This window comes from Nanorana parkeri, unplaced genomic scaffold (assembly GCF_000935625.1).
Source record: "Nanorana parkeri isolate BGI_ZX_2015 unplaced genomic scaffold, ASM93562v1 scaffold492, whole genome shotgun sequence".
Taxonomy (NCBI): domain Eukaryota; kingdom Metazoa; phylum Chordata; class Amphibia; order Anura; family Dicroglossidae; genus Nanorana; species Nanorana parkeri.
Genome location: NW_017306760.1, coordinates 710,262 through 721,266, shown reverse-complemented (window position 1 = coordinate 721,266; position 11,005 = coordinate 710,262). Strand labels below are relative to the sequence as shown.

Genomic DNA, 11,005 nt, shown 5'->3' with positions numbered 1-11,005 from the left:
AGAAGTTGATTGTTGGGGATGAAATGGTTGGGAGAGAAGCCGGAATTCCGGTGTTGGGAATCTTTCGGCACGTGGAGGTCGGTCTTCAGTGAAGAAGATCCTGAGGTACAATGGAGGAGTTCAGTTTACATAAGGGAGGAGGAGGGTGAGTGTTACAGGGAGGGTCAGGGTAGGGCTCTCCTCGCCGGGTCCTCTGTCCTGAGTACAATCCGCCGGATCATTGTCTGGTGCATGGGCTGAACTCCCAGACACATATAACCGGCTCTCAACTCCGGATCCCATTGGATGGAGGCGTCCTGCTTACCAATACTGCACCAATCAGGACTCTCGGCGATCGCCTCCATCTGTCCGGCCATTTCTGGTTGGAAACTGCCATTTGTGTTCAATTTCAAGCCTGCCATACAGGCTCGTTCATATAAAGGGTCATGTATGTTTTATCATCCATTGGGGGTAATGTAAGAAAGGGGTCCTGTATGGAGAGGGCCATGTATGTAAAAGAGTCATGTATGGAAGGGGTCATGTATGGTTTTCCATCCATTGGGGGTCATGTATGTAAAAGGGTCATGTATGTAAAGGCTCATCCATGTTAAGGGTCATGTATGTTTTTTAATGCATTAGGGATTGTGTGTAAAAGGGTCATGTATGCTTTTTCATCCATTGGGGGTCATGTATGTAAAAGGGTCATGTATGCTTTTTCATCCATTGGGGGTCATGTATGGAAAAGATCATGTATTGTTTTTCATCCATTGGAGGTTATGTATGGAAAAGAGACATGTATGGCAAGGCTCATGTATGTGTTTCAATCAATTGGGGGTCTTTTATGTAAAAGGGACATGTATGGAAAGGATCATGTATGTGTTTTCATCCTCCAGGAGTCTCGTATGTAAAAGGGACATGTATGGAAATGATCATGTATGTTTTCATCCATTGGAGGTCTTGTATGTAAAAGGGACATGTATGGAAAGGATCATGCATGTTTTTTCATCCTCCGGGGGCCATGTATGTAAAGGGCCCTGTAAGTTTTCTATAGTGAATGAATTGCCATAACACACCGCAGAGGAACGCCTTAGGGTCCAATCACCTTGGCGCAGTGTGTTGATACATGCGTCATGTTACGGTTTCAGCGGCATCACATTGGGGAAGCCCGTAAAAACAATGGGCTTGCGACGCACTAAATAAAAGAAATCAGACATGTTACACAATCTTTGTCGCAGCGCAGCGGAGCACGGCGCGGTCCAGCTCTTCGCCTCGGTGCTGTGTAAAATGAATGGCGAATCAAGTGGTCACCGCGGGCAACGCGCGTTCCAGTAACACAAACGTTCTTGTAAACCAAATATGTAGAATGGTCCCTTTGGATGTACGGGCCCTTTAAACCCATGGCCGGGAAGGGATTAAAATGGAATGGAGATTGCCACGTGTCTGGCCAGCTCAGGTTTCTGGAAGATTTCAGCCCATCGGTCTCATTGATCCGTCTGCTGGAAGTCGCTGTGTCTGTGTGTGGCCATCGTAAGCCCCCGGGACAGGGATCGCATTGTTCGATGACAGCAGAGGAAGGTGTGACACCATCTGCCATTCACCGGGCCCGGGCGTGTGAGAGGCGTGACCAATCAGAGGGCGAGATTGTGAAAAAAAAGTCGGCTGATGGTCACGTGACCCGGAGCGGAGTCTTTAACAAACGCAGCCCTCAGCTGCACTCATTGATAGGCAGCGCTGCCTCTGGTGACCGGTCTATAGACAATCCTTCGACTGATAGTGTCACAGCGATCATATTCCATCCAAAGGAACCAAACCGACACATTACACCCGACCGAGGAAATCCCTTTACATTTCTGGGCAGAGCCGGCAATGTGCACCTTGGTGGGGCTGCTGTGGATGTTCCTGGTGCTGGCTGTGCCGTCTATGGAAGCTTCGCTCCTGGCTGAGGAAGGTCTGCTGAAAGGTGAGTGACAGAAGTCATTGGAGGTCTCATCGCCTGCAGGGAGGGGGCACCCTGCTGCTGGAGAATAAATGGGGGAGACGCTGGGCAATAGATGGGGATGACTCTGATGCTGGGGAATGAATGGGGGTGACTCTGCTGCTGGGGAATGAATGGGGGGTGACGCTGATGCTGGGGAATGAATTGGGGGTGACCCTGCTGCTGCTGGGGCATGAACGGGGGGCCCCTGCTGCTGGGGCATGACCGGGGGGACCCTGCTGCTGCTGGGGCATGAACGGGGGGCCCCTGCTGCTGGGGCATGACCGGGGGGACCCTGCTGCTGCTGGGGCATGAACGGGGGGCCCCTGCTGCTGGGGCATGACCGGGGGGACCCTGCTGCTGCTGGGGCATGAACGGGGGGCCCCTGCTGCTGGGGCATGACCGGGGGGACCCTGCTGCTGCTGGGGCATGAACGGGGGGCCCCTGCTGCTGGGGCATGACCGGGGGGACCCTGCTGCTGCTGGGGCATGAACGGGGGGCCCCTGCTGCTGGGGCATGACCGGGGGGACCCTGCTGCTGCTGGGGCATGAACGGGGGGCCCCTGCTGCTGGGGCATGACCGGGGGGACCCTGCTGCTGCTGGGGCATGAACGGGGGGCCCCTGCTGCTGGGGCATGACCGGGGGGACCCTGCTGCTGCTGGGGCATGAACGGGGGGCCCCTGCTGCTGGGGCATGACCGGGGGGACCCTGCTGCTGCTGGGGCATGAACGGGGGGCCCCTGCTGCTGGGGCATGACCGGGGGGACCCTGCTGCTGCTGGGGCATGAACGGGGGGCCCCTGCTGCTGGGGCATGACCGGGGGGACCCTGCTGCTGCTGGGGCATGAACGGGGGGACCCTGCTTTTGGGGAATGAATGTGATCACATGTGGCTCTTGTCTTCCTAAACTGTGCTGAAGTGAACTCTGCTCAGATCTCAGGGGAGGAAATTTTGGTGAATATAATCTGCTCAGTGTTCAGTCATTCTGCACGGATCGACTTATCCGTCCACTTCTGATTGCTGGCTGTGCTGAGCACCTCTATGTAGGTTTGTGTTGGGTTTTGCCTAGTAACTCATTAGCTTGGGTTGGTTGACGGCCATAAATAGTGTCCATTGCCGGAGCTGAGCCAAGTTTGTGGCATCCGCAGGTGCCATAAATCATATATTTGGGGAGGGGAAGGAAAGGGGGGTTTTTTTTTGGGGGGGGGGTAGATTTCTGTATTGACGACTATAATTGGATTTGATGGCAATGGATGGAGCAATATCCACCAGATTTTTCAAAAACAAACAAACCTCTACCTTGATCAAGCCCCCCACCCCCAAAACAAAAAGCATATGTATGCAACCTCCCACCAAAACAAAAACAAGCGTAAGAATGCAACCTCCCACCAACAGTTCCTATGGGCACCGTGGAAGAAATTAGTGTAATGATGGGAGGTCTTGATTGATTTTGTTTTTGCAACATGTCCAGTCATGGGAAATGAAAAGCGTTCATGTGTACAAATAGTGCGACTTCTGTGCGTTACTGAGATGCCGCTAACTGGATGTGTGCGGCCCATGAGGGCACGGCTCAAAAAATGGGGGGGGGGTGAAATTATTAAATAACACGGAGTGCTCTGTGACATCTGAGCCACCGGCAGAATACACCACATAGGAGAGCTCGCAATGTGTTGGGGGTAGAGTTGCGACTTTGCATAATGAGACATCTGCTAGAAAAAGCTGCAACAATAAAACGAGTGCTCTTCCTCCGAACCAGCTGCACCTGTAACAAATGCTTCCAACGAATGCATGTTGGAAAGTAATGATAGGGGGGAATAAATATTGGAGAAATTATTTACTGACAAGCTGGGGGCTATGGGACTGGCTTGCCGCCAAGTTTATGCTTGATAATAGGAAAAAATAATTTTATTATTTTACTTATTATTTTACTATTTCGATTATTATTATTATTGCTGTTCTACAAAATAATTTTTATTTTGTATTTTATTTTTAATATAATACTAAAAGTAATATAAAACAAAAATAATATATCAAAAATATTTTTTCTCTAAAATGTTTATCTCTATATCTTAACTCCCATTCCTTCTTGTATCTCCCTGTGTGAAATTTGTGTCTCCAATGCCCACAACACAGTTTTGAGTTTTCAGGGTCTTTGCTTAATGCGAACGCTACAATGACGTCTTTGTTTCTGTAGACCGATTTTTAATAACTGGGTTTTGTCAAGCCGAATTGTTGTGAGAGCAAATAAAAGCATTGGGTCTCTCACAGGTTGCTTTTGGTAATTGCTGGTTCCTCTGCTTCCGCCTGCAGGGAATGTGAGCATGCGGGTGTGTCGGAAGCATGCTGCAAGTTTGCATTTTCATTGGGATTCAAATGATCCTTTTGAATATACTTGGCATGTGTTGTAGTACCAATATGGGCCTCAAGGGGGCAGTGTGGTAGTCTTAGATGATGGCATCTGCTTGGCTTAGCCCAGTGGCCAAGTGCATAATCGGTATTGAATTCTTGTGCCATTTGCTGTACGTTTTTCCTTGTGTACATAGTTGCTGGCTTTCATGGTTGCCCTGCCGTAGAAAAAAAAATTGTACTTTTTAATAAGCAAAGCAGGTTCTGTAAGTATCAATTAGTCCCCAAATCTGCCCTGCAACATTGGGGGTCCCTGGTTCAAATCCTGGCCAGGTTGCTCTATCCATGGAGTTTGCATGTTCTCCCTGTGCTTGTGTGGGTTTCCTCCGGGTACTCCAGTGTCCTCCCACCCTCCAAAGACATGCTGGTAGAGTAATTGGCTCCAGTTTAAATTATGTGCGTGCATGTATAGGCGATGGGGACCTTAGATTGTAAGCGCCTTGGGTTAAGGGACTGATGTGAATGTGCAGTATGTAAATTGTTGGTGTCACCTGTAATAAATACATGTATCCATTTTGACAGCTGTCATGGGGAAGATAAAGGTATGCAATGTTCCGTGTTTGAGCACCGTGTTCTGTGTTTTGAGTATTATGTTGTCAGACAATACATATGGCATGACTGACTCCATGGCAACAATCAGAACTGGGATGTTAAAATCCTCAGACATGATACTTCAAAAGCTTGTAAATGCATTTTTCTTCATATACATTTTATTTATTTTATAGAGCTGCGGAAATTAACGATTAATTACCCCATTAATAGTTAATATTTTTGGCTCCGTTGGCTAACGAAGGGAAGGGGGGAGGAGTCCTGTGATGTCGATGTCCGTTACGTCACCGGAGTCTTCCCCCTTCCCTTCGTCGTTAGCCGACGGAGCCACTTGGGCCGGTGATCTGTTGACACTGAGAACTTATCGAGTTCTGCGACCGACTTCCGATTTCGTTACAACGAAGAGGTTTGCTCAAGAAATTTGTTCTGCACGAGCGCCAGCCAAGGCACGGGCCTATACACATACAGCACAGCAATCGGGTAATAAAATGAACTAGGATCACACTAATCCAGCATGTTATTATTCTGAGTTGCCCCACTCAAGCGGCGGCCATATTGAGTGGGGCACGTGAGATTAATAACGTGCTGGATTAGTGTGATCCTAGTTCATTTTATTACCCGATTGCTGTGCTGTATGTGTATAGGCCAATGTAGTTGGATCTGTATGTGAGTTATAATTAATCGATTCAAAAAAATTTCGATTAATCGAACACGAAAATTTTAATCAGTACCAGCCCTATTTTATTTTAATATGAGATCTGGGCTATACTTGAGCAGAGTGGATGTAATGAAGAAAAGTATCCAATTGCAACCTGTCAAAAATTCCTTAGTCTGCACCCTTCTAGTTACTGATTTCTAGTTGCTATGGCTTACCACACACTGCTGCGTGTATTGTTACATAGTCATATTTCTAAGAACTACAGTGACAGTTGTTTAAAATCCACAAATCATCTTGTTTACGCTGGAGCTAACCTATGTGCTGACATTTCCTCATTTGCTGCTTGCAGATGACACAATTGCCGACTTGCTGAAAGAGACCGGTGGGGACTTGGTTGTCAAGAAACCCTACATCCAGTTTAACGCCCAATTCTCTACCAATCCCGATAAAGGTTGCTTCCTGGACCCAGAGCAGGACGAGTGCCTGCAGAACTGCAACTACAACTCCTCTGCCAAGACCTTCATTGTTATCCACGGTTGGACTGTAAGTACCTACCTTCTATGACCAGTTGGACTATTTGGGTATTAAAAAAAAAAAATCATCCAGAGAAACTGCATATACATTAGTCTTGTGATGAAACAAGCTGAGAGAATGGGGCAAAACTGAATGTTCTTCTTGTATTTTCTCCAAGTCGAATGTTCTTTAATAGGCTCATTCATAAAGAACAGTGAATCAGAGAAAATTCTGCATTATGTCCAGTAGATGGAGCTGAGGATTATAGGAAATAAATACATGTAACAAGATACAGTGTTACAAGTAGGGATGCACCAATACCGGTAAAGAGTACCGATATATTTTTATGCGGTACTTGACGATTCCGAATACTGATGCCGGAAGTCCTATTAAGGAAGCCAGGCGGCCTGTAAAGACTCGCCACCCAGCTTCCTGATTAGCAGGGAAGCCGCCCACAAGCTTCATGTCACTAGGGGACAAAGCATGGAGCTGGCTTTCTGGCCAAGCAGGAAGCCGGGCGCTGTATAATGATGCAGTGCCTAGCCTGATTGGCCGGGAAGCCGGCTCCATGCTCCCGCGTCATGAGGTTACGAGAAATCTGGGCGCAGCATAATTACTTGGCCCGCTTCCCGACCAATCAGGAAGCGAGTCATTACACAAGTGACGGAGCATGGAGCCGGCTTCCCAGCCAATTGGGAAGCCGGGCAGTGTGTAATGACTCGCTGCCCGGCTTCCTGATACCAGCACTATCGGGCTAGGGATCGGAGCATTTGAATGAGTACGTGTACTCGCCCAAATTCTCCGCTGCACCGATACTAGTATCCGCATTGGTGCATCCCAAGTTACAAGTCTAGAAACTGCTGAAGAGCATGAGCATATAAAGGTAACCATTGCTACTATAGTGATAGCAGTGGTTACATTGATATGCTCATTCCTTCCTGTGGTCTCCTGAATTGTCTGTGGAGGTTCTCATTCATCCAGGTCATGGTATATCTGTTCTCTTGCACTGTAACATTGTATCTCATTACTAACCTGTATTTCCTATGACCCTCATCTTCATCTAATGGCCATAATGCTGTGCTTTCCCTGATTCACTCTCTGTTCTGTTAACTTATTGAAGAACATTCAGCCAGAAAGGGAAATGTATTTAGAACATTCAGTTTTTGCCCCATTCTCATAACAGTTGGCTAACTCGCACTGAAAGAATGTAAATGCAGTTTCACTGGATGAATAGATAGAGAAAAATATATCGGTTGTCAGCTGATTGTTCACCTAACATAACATTGGTACCAGTTCAGTCTTCATGATGCATGAAGTTCCAGGCCCTGTGAACAAAATAAAGATAGAACCCGAGATGATTACCCAGTTGCATTATGAGCTTGTGTCCATTCGCCATCTTATGTAGATGGGGCCCAAGCCAGTGTCCACTCAACTGTCAAAAAAATTAAATGGTCACAAGTTCTAAATAAGTAGTTTGGGGATTATTCACAAGGTCCACACAGCTGTAAAATGGCGTTGACTGATGTGCTTCATGCGTAGTCTCTTCCTGTTCCGTCAAAATGTTATTACTGTGGGAGGAAGAGACTCGCGCCATCGTTTCTTCAAATATACTTTAGTGCAGGGGTGCCCATTAGGTAGATGGTGATCTATCAGTAGCTCTCAAAGCTGATGCTGGTAGATCAGGAAGGGTGTGAATGGCGGCCCCTTTATTCCATTTTGGTATATTTATTTAGCTGTGCACACATGATTGCCGATTAGCCCGAGTCTGCTGAGCCGAAGCTCCCGACACCTTTCTGATGGATACTGGTGGTTGAAGTGCTATGTATTACATCAAAAAATATTAGTTTACACAGCCTGTTGCAAAATACAGCAAGGTGAGCCAGGAGAGAGAGAGAGAGCGGGGAGAGACAGCCAGGAAAGAGAGAGCAAGGAGAGACAGCCAGGAGAAAAAACGAGGAATGACAGCCAGGAGAGAGAGAGCAAGGGGAGACAGCCAGGAGGATGAGCAAGGAGAGACAGACAGGAGAGAGAGCGAGTGAGTTTTTTTTCCGTTGGTAGATCCTATGTAGCTCGACATTTGAAAAGTAGATCTTAACACAAAAATTGTGGGCACCCCTGCTTTAGTGCAACCACCTTTTCACTAAATCCCAACGTTCTTCCTCATCAGATGAGCGGACTCTTCGAGAGCTGGCTGCACAAGCTGGTCTTGGCTCTTCAGGCGAGAGAACCATATGCCAACATCATCGTGGTGGACTGGATGTCCCTTGCCCATCAGCTGTACCCCGATGCTGTTAATAACACAAAGATTGTTGGAAGAGAAACTGCCGTACTGATGGACTGGTTGCAGGTAACTTTCTTTATGAATACCTCTACTTTATGCAAGCCCCTTGACTGTGAGAAACCAAAGGTCCCAACATGGCTTTCTTGCAAGCATGAAACCTGGCCTGATGCAGAGTGCGCATCTTCCAAACCAAGAGCAGGGAAGGGTCTCGGTACATTTGGGGAAGCTCCCAGAGATGCAACAGGATGTTGGAGGAAACCTTCCAGTGAGAGGGATTCCTCCCCTCTTCAACAGTTGTCACCAATGGAAGATATCCCCACTAAAGTTTTAAAATTTCCCCTCTTCCTTGGTGACAATGGTCACCAGTACATATGGAAGGATGTATCTTCCCATTGGGGAAAGACAGCATTAGAAACTTGACAAAGTCTAACCCTTCCACACTCTACCCAAAAGTGGTAGAGTCGGAATGATTGGTTTTGCCTGGAGATCCACTTTAACTAATACTGCTGTCCACTCTTTTGCTTATATCTCCTAAGTGTTGAAACATTTCTTGGCTGCCTTCGTGTGTGCTACGTTTTCTCAAATTTCCATAGCAATCATTCCGACTCTAGTATGTGAAGGCAAAAGGAAGAATGTAGTTGCTATGTCACAATTCTTCAGGCAACTTTGTTCAGGTCTCTGTGGTCCACTTTCCAGTCTTGTGATTGGTCTGTCTACTGGTCTGCCCCCTTGACAATTCTGTCTGGGTGAAATACCAGACATATTCTAAAGACTGATTCACTTCACTCATGCATTCTTTCACAATTCATCCAAGTTGCCTTCTGTAGCTGGTTTCATTTGTCCCAGAGAGTCACAATGATGCCCTCAAGGCTCCTGCTCTCCTGTATATTTTTTTTACGTTCTATTTCTTCCTGCTTTGAGCAAAATAGAGGGGAGAGAAATGCTGGAAATGCCTTGGATAGAGTTTTTCAAGAGAGGACTCATAGTTGTCTTCAGACACTACATACAGTAGACACAAGAAACTCTGTGATAGAAGGCAAGATGCTTGTATACTGCTTTATGTATTAAATAGTTTGTCTTTATTTTTTTACAGGAGAAAGCAAACTTGTCCCTCCAAAATGTCCACCTTATTGGGTACAGTCTTGGTGCGCATGTTGCTGGGTTTGCTGGTAACTACGTGAATGGAACAATTGGACGTATTACAGGTATATGATCCGCGTCAAGTTTCTTTATTCCTTTACATAATCTGAGCTCTCTGTCCTGCGTGGCAGATAACTGGAATTCATGAATTTTAGCTCTGCTGGTCTTTAAATACAAGTTCACATTGACAATGAGGGCGTGTGAATAATGCAAGCATCTGTACAAGGTTTTTTAGAATATTTGAAGGTGCAAGTTTGGTACAATTAACATTTCTGGAAGACAAAATGTTTAATTTTTGAGTTCAGGTCAGCTTAAACTTTACAAGTCCCCATTGGCCGTGTTCATATGTCTGTACCCTACAAGCTTGACACTGACCATGTTTAGAGAACATTCTCCCTTCGGCCAGGAACCAAGCCAGTTTTCGATCTCTAGTTTTTGTTTTCTCCTAAATGTTCTTTTAATCCTTATTGTAATTTTAAGCTTACTGGCCTTCTCATACAGACTTAACTGTAGTTGTGAAGAATAAAATCCCTTGTGGGAAACTATTGATCAGATTATATTCTAGTTTATGCTATTATAGTATTAGTTGTTAGACAATGAAATATTTTTCTACGTAAAAATACCATTGAAAGGTTTCACCATGCAGCTGCAGGCTAACTCTTGAAAAAGCAGCATGTCCTCCCTCAGAACCCTTCCCATAAGCAAACGACAACTATTCTGTGTGTCTTTCATTGGCTTCCTCGGCTGATTGATGTGGCTCAACGTAGCAACTGGTCACAAACCAAAACACATTTGTACCAGCACCATTATAAGAATCTACAAGGGTAAGCTTAGCTGGAAGCAAGAAATCGTACACGAGTTAGACAAACATCTAGGCTTGGTGTGACTTCAGACCTACTTGGCAGAGATCTAAGGAACTTCAGGGTTACATATGGTTGTGACTCGGCTGGAAATATAGAGCGACTGTCTGCAATGGATTGTTTAAGGATGTAGATAAATACCAACAGCTGTGCCTTGCTAATCTTGTATAGTAGAAATATTGACTTCTCATTTTTTTAATTCTAGGTTTGGACCCAGCAGGCCCAATGTTCGAAGGGGTTGAAGCCCAAAAACGTCTTTCCCCTGATGATGCGGATTTTGTAGATGTTCTTCACACATATACTAGAGAAGCGTTGGGTGTCAGCATTGGCATCCAGATGCCAATTGGCCATATTGATATCTACCCTAACGGTGGAGACTTTCAGCCAGGCTGTGGCTTAACTGATGTTCTTGGAGCAATCGCTTATGGCAGTAAGTCCAATACTTATCCACTTACTATGAGTTTGTTTTGTTTTTGCACAAATTAAAAGATCCCTGGCTGGAGCTATAGAGATAATAAATTAGACTTGAAGGTCAAAGTATAGATGTGATGGTCCTGGCATGATATAAATATGACTTGTTTTTAGCTTCATGTAACCCTATTAATGGAATACACGCATGTGCCCCTCCCCCAAAGCTGGGGTGGGG

At 46.1% G+C, this 11,005-nt stretch overlaps 1 protein-coding gene across 1 annotated transcript in view; it reads left to right on the top strand.

The window, feature by feature from the left end:
• Positions 1-1,797: 1,797 nt before the first annotated feature.
• LIPG (lipase G, endothelial type) overlaps positions 1,798-11,005 on the top strand; it is a 14,678-nt gene continuing 5,470 nt past the window's right edge. The window contains exons 1-5 of the mRNA XM_018561010.1: positions 1,798-1,939; positions 5,915-6,108; positions 8,246-8,425; positions 9,453-9,564; positions 10,565-10,789. Coding sequence (XP_018416512.1) covers positions 1,846-1,939; positions 5,915-6,108; positions 8,246-8,425; positions 9,453-9,564; positions 10,565-10,789 — 805 coding nt within the window. The 5' untranslated portion in view covers positions 1,798-1,845. The remainder of the gene's footprint in view (positions 1,940-5,914; positions 6,109-8,245; positions 8,426-9,452; positions 9,565-10,564; positions 10,790-11,005) is intronic.